The following is a 12,720-nucleotide window of genomic DNA, read 5'->3' on the forward strand; positions in this document are numbered from 1 at the left end:
TCAGTTATTTACAGGACTTAGAGCTCCTCCACGTGGATTATTGCTGTTTGGCCCACCAGGAAATGGGAAGACTATGCTGGTGAGAAAATTATTGCATCTTATTTGGTGGAACTCTAGATACAAGCTGTTCTCAGGAATTGTTGCTTTTCTTGTCCTATGAAATTGAGAAATCCTCCACAGGGATCTCCTAAATTGTGCTGTTATGATCCAGTGCTATTTAGTAACAATTCTATATTTTTATTTAGTAGATGGCTTCTGTTTACAAGTAACTAATTTCTTTCTAAGCAATTCCTTTCACTGAAGAAAGTGAGAATTTGTGTACTGAATGACTTAACTCATTCAGTGCAGGGGCTGAATGGTATGCAATGAACGAGATTGGGAAATATATTTGGTGGATATTATTGTCTGACATAAACTGTATACTCTCTGTTACATTTCCTGCATATGCAACGTGGCTGAGCTAACAAATGTGGAATCTTTACTTCTGAATTTTCTGATGTTTCAGATTTTTTTTAAGACTGTAATTTAACACTGTTACACAAGTGAAAGGTTGATTTAAATGGCCAGTACTTAGAAGCAATGCTGTCCTACTGGACTATACCTATTAAAACTTTCTACCATGAGATATCGCACATAATTATTTAATTTTATATAATCTGTTTTTAAAAAAAAAAACAAAAAACCCCTACTCTATTATAAACATAGAACATAATTTTAGTATACAAAAATATATTTTAAAATAAAGATTAAAATATATAACTTGCATCTTACGATCCTAAATTTACTTTTTAAAATGAATGTAGTCTGTAATATTTTTGTATGCATAAGAATGAGGCAGTCTGCTAAGCATAATATTCAATTGGCCACTGAACTAAATTTTAAAATTTATATATAAAAATGAATTCTCAACCTCTACCTCAATATTTGACTGATGCATTCCATGGAATAAAACCTACAGAGACTGGCTCTGTACTGATCAGGTGTAATACTCCAGTTTCCTGGTCATAAGTCTTCCTTTTATCCCTGTATGATGAGAGTACAACTGATAGAAAGGGAGGAAGGTTCTTCCCTCCCCCACCCCTTCTCAGTGGAAGTTCACAGTAAGGGAAGTGGCTTTTCTCCCCTTCCCAGTTTTCCTCTGAAGATTGCTTCTCTTGCTACATAGGTGAGAGAAAAATAATTAAACTAAATTAGTGAAACTAATCATCCAACTAATATAGCAAATGAGTTACAAAATTAAATATATTGGTATCTAACTCGATTTAGCCTTTACATTTTAATCAAGTACAGTCATGACAATTGCACTTTTTTTTTCTAGTATATTTTCTAAGTATAATGGATGTGAATTGCAATGGTGGATTAGATCACTTGTACAACTAGCACCTATCCAAAAGTGGTCTGTGTAGATGCTTCAGAGAAACCCAAACTCCATAGATGACAACTTTGCCTGACTAAAATTTCTTCCTATTCTGTTGAGTAGAGTGACTTGTGGTTCATTCAGGACACAAGAGTTGATGCATGCTTGTAGTGCATCAACTTGTGCATCTAGGCATTTCAGAAACTGTCACAACAAAATTCCTCTAAGTAGGACTCGGTGTATACCTTTAGTGCAGTGATCACCAACTGGTAGATTGCGATCAACTGGTCAATTGTGGAGCTTCTGATAGTCAGTTTCAGTTTAGGGTTGCCAACTCTTCTGCAGCCAAACCGTGAGATTGGCCACTAACGGTGTGGTGGCACAGCAGAGCTAAGGCAGGCTCCCTGCCTGCCCTGGCTCCACACCTGGTGGGGAGGGGCAAGGGGGCTCTGCATGTTGCCCTTGCCTGCAGGCACTGACCCTGCAGCTCCCTTTAGCTGCGGTTCTCCATTCCTGGCCAATGGGAGCTGTGAGGGCAGTGCCTGCAGGTGAGGGCTGTGTGTAGAGACCCCTTGCCCCACTCCTTTTCTTCCCCGCTCCCCCTGCACCCAAGAGCTGCTGTTGGACATGCCGGCCGCTTCTGGGAGCAGTGTGGGACCAGGGCAGGAAGGGAGCCTGCCTTAGCCCCACTGCACTGCTCCCTGGAAGCTGCGTGAGTTAAGTGACACCTGGCTGGAGCCCAAACCCCTGCCCTGCACTCCATCCCCCAGCCCTGATCCTCCCAGAGCCTGCACCCCACACACCCTCCTGCACCTCAAGCCCCTGCCCCAGCCTGCTCACAGAGCCCACACCCTGCATCCTAACTTGCTGCCCAAGCCCTGAGCCCCCTCCCGGAGCCAGCCTCCTGCACCCCAACTCTTGGCCCAGTCCTGAGCCCCCTCCTACACCCAAACTCCCTCATAGAGCCCAAACCTCCTCCTGCACACCAATCCCCTGCCCCATGATCAACCTGGAGCCCCTCCCACACTCCTAACCCCTCTGCCCCAACCCAGAGCTTCTGGGGTGATAGAGTGAGCAGTGCAGGGCCTCGGGTAAGGGGTAGGGGTAGGGTAAGGGTGTTTGGGTTTGTGTGATAGATCCTGGGTTGCACTTAAATTGGAAAAGTGATCTTGTGCTTAAAAAGGTTGGAGATCACTGCCTTAAAGTATATGCACTAGTTTAGTTTTAGTTACTGAATCATCTGGTTAAAGTTTTATGTTATAACCTCCTTGAAGAAACTGGGCAAAGACCATCCTAATTCTCTAGGAATAGTACCAATTTAAGCAACTGATACCTGAATGACCTAAACTATCAAGTTTCTCTAGTAGTAGTTATGCCTACTTAACAGACTTAGCAGAGATTCACAGATTGTTCATGAAAAGAAAAGGAGTACTAGTGGCACCTTAGAGACTAACAAATTTATTTGCGCATAAGCTTTCGTGAGCTACAGCTCACTTCATCGGATGCACTCACGAAAGCTTATGCTCGAATAAATTTGTTAGTCTCTAAGGTGCCACACGTACTCCTTTTTCTTTTTGCGAATACAGACCAACACCTCTGCTACTCTGAAACCTGTCAAATTGTTCATGAGGCATGCTGACTTTTATATCTTATACAAGATCCAGATTTAGCTAAAGTTATGTTACATCATATTCTATTTTTCTTCATACACTATACTTATTGTCGTGTTAAATTTATTCTAAATCCTAAACTTGCCTACTGTTAATAAGAGATTTACTGTTTTTCAGGCCAAAGCAGTTGCTGCAGAATCAAATGCAACCTTCTTTAACATAAGTGCTGCAAGCCTAACTTCAAAATATGTAAGTAATAGTTGCTAATGGTTTTGGTTTCTTAATGGTAATACATTAGGCTCTTGACTGTCTGACAGACTTGTAGGGCTAATACGTTGATATTTTTGAGTATGAGGGGGATATCCTGTGCCATGGGAGGGTGCTGCCTTCGTCCACTAACCTCCTTAAGTCAAAATCCTCCACATGTCAGCACACTAGATAATGCATTATACTGAAAAGTGTATTTGATACTAACAAACACAAAATAGCAGTTTCAGAAATTGAGTCTTCATTATTGAGCAAACTCCTGCACTCCCGTGGAAATATTTTTAAGTATAAAAGCGCTGATTTTCAAGAGAGCCCAACTTGCTCTGAATTTCATTGTGATTTAGGCACCTAATTCCCTTATGCTCCTTTAATGATTCTGGCTGGAAATATTGGTGAAATTTTCATATTTTTGTGTGTGGAAAAAGGCAGGGTGTTTCACCACTTAGTGCTGAATTAGTGGGTTGCTTATCCAAGGTATGGGAATGGTTCATGCAAAGCTTGTGTTCGTGAACAGTTACTTATTGACTTGTAATATTTGTTTTGAAAAATACTTGACCTGTTTAGGTAGGTGAGGGAGAGAAACTGGTGCGTGCTCTTTTTGCAGTAGCCAGAGAACTTCAGCCGTCTATAATTTTTATAGGTAAGACCTTAATATTTGGCTAGTAAGATCTGTGTATATATTTTTGCAAAATATATTTTTTAAACTAAAAAACTAGTTTAAAGTGCTCTCTATTTGAGGCTCACTTGTCCCAGTAATAATGCAAGACATGACTTAAGATAAGGGGATCTCTCTGCATCAGTGATTACTTGCTCCTTAATTTGGGGAGCATGTTTCACTTGAGCGTGTTCCACATTCTGCCCTAGTATCCAGTAATCTAGGAAAAGCTTAACTAACAAAAGAATTGTCCTATGATAACCTTGCATGCAAAGATTCTATTTTAGTGCATTTTTATATATGACCTGCAATATAGAGCTATGAAAATGTTTTGCATTTATTTTCTCATCCTAGTTGGAAACTGGGAGTTTATTACCCACAGATGACAATATAGACAAAATTCCTGTCCTGTCAGATGTCAAATCAGTGATGCTTTATTGATGCCACTGGGCCTTGCACTTTTAACACCTGTACAGATATTTTTTTTTTAACTTTGGCAAAGTTTGTCTGCCTCCTGAAGAATAAAGATCTCTTATTGGAGCCCCACACTAGTAAAATTTAATTAAAACCTTGATATTTAGCTATCTCACTGGCTGAAACTTTAAAACTAAGACTTTTTTTTCTTTTTAGATGAAGTTGATAGCCTTTTATGCGAAAGAAGAGAAGGTGAACATGATGCTAGTAGGCGTCTAAAAACAGAATTTTTAATAGAATTTGATGGCGTAAGTATCAATATTACAGTATTGTTGGTTGTTAAGTTGGTTAATACAATGATGGGGGCCAATGAAAGCTGCTAATGATACGCTAATGGGGTTAAGCTCCACCAATTAAATATCCTGTCCTTTATTTCCTTGAACAGCAATAAAAATACTTCTTAGCAAACATCTTCTACCTTTTTCCCCAGTAAAGAACTGGAGCACCATGGAGAGTTCAGTCTCTGAGCAGGGAGGATGGTGATAGACACCTGGGGAGGAGCTGTGGGTGGACTCTAGTATTGCATGGCTGGGGAAGAGAAGAGGGGTAAGAGGTGGGAGTAAGGCAGAGAAGCTATGAGGGAAGGAATTCATTTCTTGGGCAGGAGGAAGAACCCAGCACTGCTGTTGTGGGTTGATGAGAGTTTAAGCAGTTGGAGGAGACATTCAGGTTCAATGTCAGACCTATACCCCACTTATATAGCGTGCATCTCTAGAAATAGTCATGGTGAAAAAGGATTATATAACTACTGCCTTTTTGCTGTTCAAGGGTGTGTCTTTCCCTCCTAATGGAGTCTGAGCTTTTGGAAATGTGGGACTTGGAGGAAAAGGGAGGCTTCTAGCTAATCATTCATTTAGATTTTTGATATATACAACCATGAACTGTTATAAGGAGGCTTGTTTTCTGGGTATTATACGTTTAGTAAATATTAATTTGGATTGTGGAAAACTGCAAACCAAGATTATGCTGAAAAATGCAGCACACATAAAGAATGTTGGTTTCATTCCTTACACTGAGACAAATTGTCATTGAGATGGAAAACCAATAAAAACTAGAATGTCATTGATATAAATAATGGCAAACCCTGCAGTGGAGTACGAGTTTATTTGTAATCCTCTGTCTCAACAACATAGCAGAAACAGAGTGGTTCAGAGACAAACAGTGAAAATGATTAAAAGCATGGGGAAAAACTTCCATATAAATATGGCTGGAAAAGGTTTGGACACTTTTTTTTTTTTTTTTTTTTTTAGTTTAGAGGTATGTAAGGTGATTAATGGTATGGAGAAGACAGAGTTCTCCCATTTATCCTTTTATAATACAAAAATAAGGGAATATTAAACAAAATTAAAAGGCAGCAAATTTAAAACTTCTAAAAGGAAGTACTCTTTCACATAATGTTCTTGTGGAATTCATTGCCATCAGATATTATTGAGGCCAAGAGCTTCGCAGGATTGTAAAAGGGAACCAGACAGCCATATGGATAATTGAAACATCTCTAGTTAGGTAGATTTTTAAAAAAAAATAAATTTTTTTTTGGAAGGGATATGAACCTTCATGCTTCATGTCAAAAATCAACCCCATAACTGAGGGACGTGGGAGAAACTTTCTCTGTGGGTAGGCTATTGCAGAATTATCTACTTACTTTTTCTTGCACCTTCCTTTGAAATATTTGGCACTGGCCACTGTCAGTCAGGATGCTAGACTAGATTGATCATTGGTCTGATCTATTATAGAAATATAGGTCTAAAACTCAGGAACTTCAATTTTTCTCTTTTCTATACGTTTCAGTGTAGTTTCACTGCTCTGAGTGGCAGTAAAATTGACTTTGTTTAAAATAGTAAAGTAAGCCTGTTTACTTTTTAACTTTGAGCACTCACAATATCAAAATTCTCCAAGACTATATGTTCTAATTGCTAGTCCTAGTCATGGCACTTATTTTGGACACCAGATGCTGCTATGGAAAACTGAGATGGAGTGTAAATATATTGGTGGTGGGTTTTTTTTTAAACCACAAGCTAGGCAGAAAATTCTGTGGATAACATAAAGCCAACACACACACAAACATAAGCATTTAGTATCAACATCCAGTCAGTATACTTCAGTTTTTTACAGTTTATTGCATTGTTTCTAAGTTTTTAATTTACGTTGCTCTTGCTTTACAACATTATAGGTACAATCTTCTGGAGAGGACAGAATACTTGTAATGGGGGCAACTAACAGGCCACAGGAGCTGGATGATGCTGTTCTCAGGTACCTAAATTATGCCCCTTTTAATGTATATTCGCGGACACAGTTGCACTTGTATTTTATAACAAGAACTAATTTAAGTTTCACTTCAGTTTAAGTATCTTGCACTTTTCAAATTGTATTAGACTATAATTTAATAGAGTTGAGTGGTAAATAGTAACAAAATACTCAATGCTTATTTTAAAGAAGTGTCGCACCATTCCCTTTTGAGTGAGTTGTGCCTTTAGTGCCATCAGCTTGGAATGGTCTTAAACGGGTACTCTTTCAGATCCTTTCATGTCACTCATCTGTTCCATTCTTTGAGCCGAAGGATAAACTGAGGGGTAAGTCTTTTCAATAGACCCTTCTTCAAAGAAGCAGCACTGAATTTCTCTTTTGGACATTGGAGGCATGGTATCCTCAATAGCTATAGGACCTTGGAGGCCTCGTTTCAGATTCTTAAGAATCCTTTAACAGTAGTTCTCAAACTTTTTTCTTTTGACGGACCACTTGAAAATTGCTGAGGGTCTTGGCAGACCACTTAACGATCTTTCCAAATGTTTGTACCATTAGCTAACTATTGTAAAGCACTTTGGGTAAAAGCACTATATATATAAAAAAAAAAAACACCTTAATAATTTAAAAATTTTTGTTCTACAAATAAAAGCATACAACTCGTATTTTAATATCCATAGTCTTACCTTTCTAATGCAATGGATGTTCCCTCTCTCCCACACTGCGGCAGCCCCCGAGCTGGGGCTGGGAAGGAGATGGGGCAAGGGGGGCGGCATCTCTCCCCTGCCGTAGAGCTGGGGCTGGGAAGGAGGGCTGTCTGTCCCCGGCAGCCGCAGCCCGGGAGATGGGGAAGTCACCCCTTTCTCTGGCCGCCACAGCCCTGCACATCCCAAATTCCCCCGCACTCCCTCTTCTCACCCCACTGCCCCCTTCCACCTACCCTGGTTTTTCCCCCCAAGTCCACCACCTCACCTTACATGTGCATCTTCTCCAGGGTCCAGGCACCTAATTAGTGGAGCCATGCCTGTGCGGCTCCACTAATTAGGTGGGTGGCACTTCATGCTCTTGTGTGCGGCTGCCTAGGCACGCACCTTAGAGGGAACTATCTGTGGACCATCTGACTAGAGCTTGCAGACCACTGGTGGTCTGTGGACCACAGTTTGAGAACCTCTGCTTTGTAGCATGGCATCTCCCACTTACACCTCTCTTATGCTAGGCTGAGGAATGCGGATTTGACGTCATGGCTCCCTACAGATTACTTTTAACATGAATTACATTCCTCAACATTTTCAAAGGGTATGTCTACACTACGAAATTAGGTCGAATTTATAGAAGTCGGTTTTGTAGAAAGCGTTTTTATACAGTTGAGTGTGTGTCCCCCCACACACATGCTCTAAGTGCATGTAGTCGGCGGAGTGTGTCCACAGTACCGAGGCAACCGTTGACTTCTGGAGCTTTGCACTGTGGGTAGCTATCCCACAGTTCCTGCAGTCTCCACCGCCCATTTGAATTCTGCGTAGAAATCTCAGTGCCTGATTGGGCTAAAACATTGTCGCGGGTAGTTCTGGGTACATATCGTCAGGCCCCCGTTCCCTCCCTCCCTCCGTAAAAGCAAGGGCAGACAATCATTTTGCACCTTTTTTCTTGAGTTACCTGTGCAGACGCCGTACCACGGCAAGCATGGAGTCCGCTCAGCTAACCGTCACCGTATGTCTCCTGGGTGCTGGCAGACGTGGTACTGCATTACTACACAGCAGCAGTTTATTGCCTTTTGGCAGCAGATAGTGCAGTATGACTGGTAGCCATTATCGACGTAGTCCTGGGTGCTCTTTTAACCGGGTGCCTGGGCAAACATGGGAGTGACTCAGCCAGGTCATTTCCCTGGTTTCGTCTCATGGCAATTGAGTCCTACCGGCAGTGCACTGTCTGTCTTTTAATTTGCAGCCAGCAGAAGACGATGGCCAGTAGTCATACTGCACCGTCTTCTGCCGAGCACCCAGGAGGTGACGATGGCTAGTGGTCGTACTGCACAGTCTGCTGCCAGCAAGATGTATAAAGATAGATGAAGTGGCTCAAAACAAGAGATAGACCAGATTTGTTTTGTATTCATTTTCTCCTCCCTCCCTCTGTGAAATCAACAGCCAGCTAAACCCAATTTTGAGTTCTATCCTTGAGGTGGCCATTCAGTTTCTCGCAAAGCCACCCCCTTTGTTGATTTTAATTCCCTGTAAGCCAGCCCTGTAAGCCATGTCGTCAGTCGCCCCTCCCTCCGTCAGGGCAACAGCAGACAATCGTTCCGCGCCTTTTTTCAGTGCAGACGCCATACCATGGCAAGCATGGAGCCCGCTCAGATCACTTTAGCAATTAGGAGCACATTAAACACCACACGCATTATCCAGCAGTATATGCAGCACCAGAACCTGGCAAAGCGAAACCGGGTGAATAGGCGACATCAGCGCGGTGACGAAAGTGATGAGTACATGGACACAGACTTCTCTCAAAGCACGTGCCCTGGCAATGTGGGCATCGTGGTGCTAATGGGGCAGGTTCATGCGGTGGAACGCCGATTTTGGGCTCGGGAAACAAGCACATACTGGTAGGACCACATAGTGTTGCAGGTCTGGGACGATTTCCAGTGGCTGCGAAACTTTCGTGTGCCGAAGGGCACTTTCATGGAACTTTATGACTTGCTTTCCCCTGCCCTGAGGTGCAAGAATACCAAGATGAGAGCAGCCCTCACAGTTGAGAAGCGAGTGGCAATAGCCCTGTGGAAGCTTGCAATGCAGACTGCTACCAGTCAGTCGGGAATCAATTTGGAGTGGGCAAATCTACTGTGGAGGCTGCTATGATGCAAGTAGGCAACGCAATCGAAGATCTGCTGATATCAAGGGTAGTGACCCTGGGAAATGTGCAGGTCATAGTGGATGGCTTTGCTGCAATGGGATTCCCTAACTGTGGTGGGGCCATAGACGGAACCCATATCCATATCTTGGCACCGGAGCACCAAGCCAGCGAGTACATAAACCACAAGGGGTACTTTTCAATAGTACTGCAAGCACTGGCGGATCACAAGGGACGTTTCACCAACATAAAGATGGGATGGCTGGGAAAGGTACATGCCGCTCGCATCTTCAGGAACTCTGGTCTTTTTCAAAAGCTGCAGGAAGGGACTTTCTTCCCAGACCAGAAAATAACCGTTGGGGATGTTGAAATGTCTATAGTTATCCCTGGGGACCCAGCCTACCCCTTAATGCCATGGCTCATGAAGCCATACATAGGCAGCCTGGAGAGTAGTCAGGAGCTTTCAACTACAGGCTGAGCAAGTGCAGAATGGTGGTAGAATGTGCATTTGGACATTTAAAAGCGCACTGGCGCAGTTTACTGACTCAATTAGACCTCAGCGAAATCAATATTCCCACTGTTATTACTGCTTGCTGTGCGCTCCACAATATCTGTGAGTAAGGGGGAGACGTTTATGGCGGGGTGGGAGTTTGAGGCAAATCGCCTGGCTGCTGGTTATGCACAGCCAAACACCAGGGCGGTTAGAGCACAGAAGGGTGCGGTGCGCATCAGAGAAGCTTTGAAACCCAGTTTCATGACTGGCCAGGCTACGGTGTGAAAGTTCTGTTTGTTTCTCCTTGATGAAATCCCCAGCCCCTTGGTTCACTCTACTTCCCTGTAAGCTAACCACCCTCCCCACCTTCCTTTGATCACCGCTTGCAGAGGCATTAAAGTCATTGTTGCTTCACATTCATGCATTCCTTCTTAATTCATCACACATATAGGGGGATAATTACCAAGGTGGCCCAGGAGGGGTGGTGGAGGAGGGAAGGACAAGGCCACACAGCACTTTAAAAGTTTAAAATGTATTGAATGCCAGCCTTCTGTTACTTGGGCAATCCTCTGGGGTGGAGTGGCTGGGTGGCCGGAGGTCCCCCCACTGCGTTCTTGGGCATCTGGGTGAGGAGGCTATGGAACTTGGGGAGGAGGGCGGTTGGTTACACAGGGGCTGTAGCGGCAGTCTGTGCTCATGCTGCCTTTCTTGCAACTCAGTCATACGCTGGAGCATATTAGTTTGATCCTCCAGCAGCCTCAGCATTGCATCCTGCCTCCTCTCATCACTCTGCTGCCACCTTTCAGCTTCAGCCCTCTCTTCAGCCCGCCACCTCTCCTCCCGGTCATTTTGTGCTTTTCTGCACTCTGACATTGTCTGCCTCCATGCATTCGTCTGTGCTCTGTCAGTGTGGGAGGACAGCATGAGCTCAGAGAACATTTCATCGCAAGTGTGTTTTTTTTTCGCCTTCTAATCTTCGCTAGCCTCTGGGAAGGAGAAGATCCTGTGATCCTTGAAACACATGCAGCTGGTGGAGGAAAAAGAAAAGGGACAGTGGTATTTAAAAAGACACGTTTTTATAGAACAATGGGTACACTCTCTTTCACGGTAAACCTTGCTGTTAACGTTACATACATAGCACATGTGCTTTTGTTATAAGGTCGCATTTTGCCTCCCCCCACCACATGGCTAACAGTGGGGAACATTTCTGTTCAGCCGTAGGCAAACAGCCCAGCAGGAATGGGCACCTCTGAATGTCCCCTTAAGAAAAGCGCCCTATTTCAACCAGGTGACCATGAATGATATCACTCTCCTGAGGATAACGGAGATAAAGAATGGATGTTGTTTGAATGCCAGCAAACATACACTGCAATGCTTCGTTCTACAACGATTCCCAAGTACGTGCTACTGTCCTGGAGTGGTAAAGTGTCCTACCATGGTGGATGGAATAAGGCTGCCCTCCCCAGAAACCTTTTGCAAAGGCTTTGGGAGTACATCCAGGAGAGCCACGAATGCCAGGGCAAATTAATCATTAAACATGCTGGCTTTTAAACCTTTTATCGTATTTTTAAAAGGTACACTCACCAGAGGTCCCTTCTCCGCCTGGTGGGTCTGGGAGGCAGCCCTGGGTGAGTTCGGGGGATACTGGCTCCAGGTCCAGGGTGAGAAACAGTTCCTGGCTGTCGGGAAAACCGGTTTCTCCTCTTATTTGCTGTGAGCTATCTACAGCCTCCTCATCATCGTCTTCCTCGTCCCCAAAACCTGCCTCCGTGTTGCCTCTATCTCCATTGAAGGAGTCAAACAACATGGCTGGGGTAGTGGTGGCTGAACCCCCTAAAATGACATGCAGCTCATCATAGAAGCAGCATATTTGGGGCTCTGACCCGGAGCAGCCGTGTGCCTCTCTGGTTTTCTGGTAGGCTTGCCTCAGCTCCTTAAGTTTCACACGGCACTGCTTCGGGTCCCTGTTATGGCCTCTGTCCTTCATGTTCTGGAAGATTTTCACAAATGTTTTGGCATTTTGAAAACTGGAACGTAGTTCTGATAGCACTGATTCCTCTCCCCATACAGCGATCAGATCCTGTACCTCCCGTTCGGTCCATGCTGGAGCTCTTTTGCGATTCTGGGACTCCAGCATGGTCACTTCTGCTGATGAGCTCTGCATGGTCACCTGCAGCTTGCCACGCTGGCCAAATAGGAAATTGAAATTCAAAAGTTCGCGGGCCTTTTCCTGTCTACCTGGTCAGTGCATCTGAGTTGAGAGTGCTGTCCAGAGTGGTCACAATGGAGCACTTTGGGATAGCTCCCGGAGGCCAATACCATCTAATTGCGTCCACAGTACCCCAAATTTGACCCAGCAAAACCGATTTCAGCGCCAAACTCCTTGTCGGGGGTGGAGTAAGGAAATCGATTTTAAGAGCCTTTAAGTCGAAAAAAAGGGCTTCGTCATGTGGATGGGTGCAGGGTTACATCGATTTAACGCTGCTAAATTCAACCTGAACGCCTAGTGTAGACCAGGGCAAAGACTCCAAAGATTCTGCAATAGTGGACAATATGAGAATGTTAAAGGATGTTCTATTCATTCTGTCACTGATGGTTGTAGGGAGAGAGATTAGCAGCTTGGGCTGGACAGTCTGATCTAAAGTATCTGACTATGCAAAGTCATTGGAATCCTTGTAGAGACATGTTATCCATGAACATATTAAAAGCTACAAGCAAATCATTCCTTCCTCCCAGAATAGTTTCATCAGGGCTAAGGTAGCACCAATGGCATGTCCATAAT

At 43.8% G+C, this 12,720-nt stretch overlaps 1 protein-coding gene across 9 annotated transcripts in view; it reads left to right on the forward strand.

The window, feature by feature from the left end:
- SPAST (spastin) overlaps window positions 1–12,720 on the forward strand; it is a 74,570-nt gene that overhangs the window by 34,866 nt on the left and 26,984 nt on the right. For 8 of the 9 annotated variants that reach the window (XM_043512285.1, XM_043512287.1, XM_038396256.2 and 5 more), the window contains 5 exons: window positions 5–79; window positions 3,145–3,216; window positions 3,799–3,874; window positions 4,520–4,611; window positions 6,534–6,613. In XM_043512285.1, the coding sequence (XP_043368220.1) occupies window positions 5–79; window positions 3,145–3,216; window positions 3,799–3,874; window positions 4,520–4,611; window positions 6,534–6,613 (395 nt within the window). The remainder of the gene's footprint in view (window positions 1–4; window positions 80–3,144; window positions 3,217–3,798; window positions 3,875–4,519; window positions 4,612–6,533; window positions 6,614–12,720) is intronic. The other variant, XM_043512286.1, reaches the window with a different exon arrangement.

This window comes from Dermochelys coriacea, chromosome 3 (assembly GCF_009764565.3).
Source record: "Dermochelys coriacea isolate rDerCor1 chromosome 3, rDerCor1.pri.v4, whole genome shotgun sequence".
Lineage (NCBI taxonomy): Eukaryota > Metazoa > Chordata > Testudines > Dermochelyidae > Dermochelys > Dermochelys coriacea.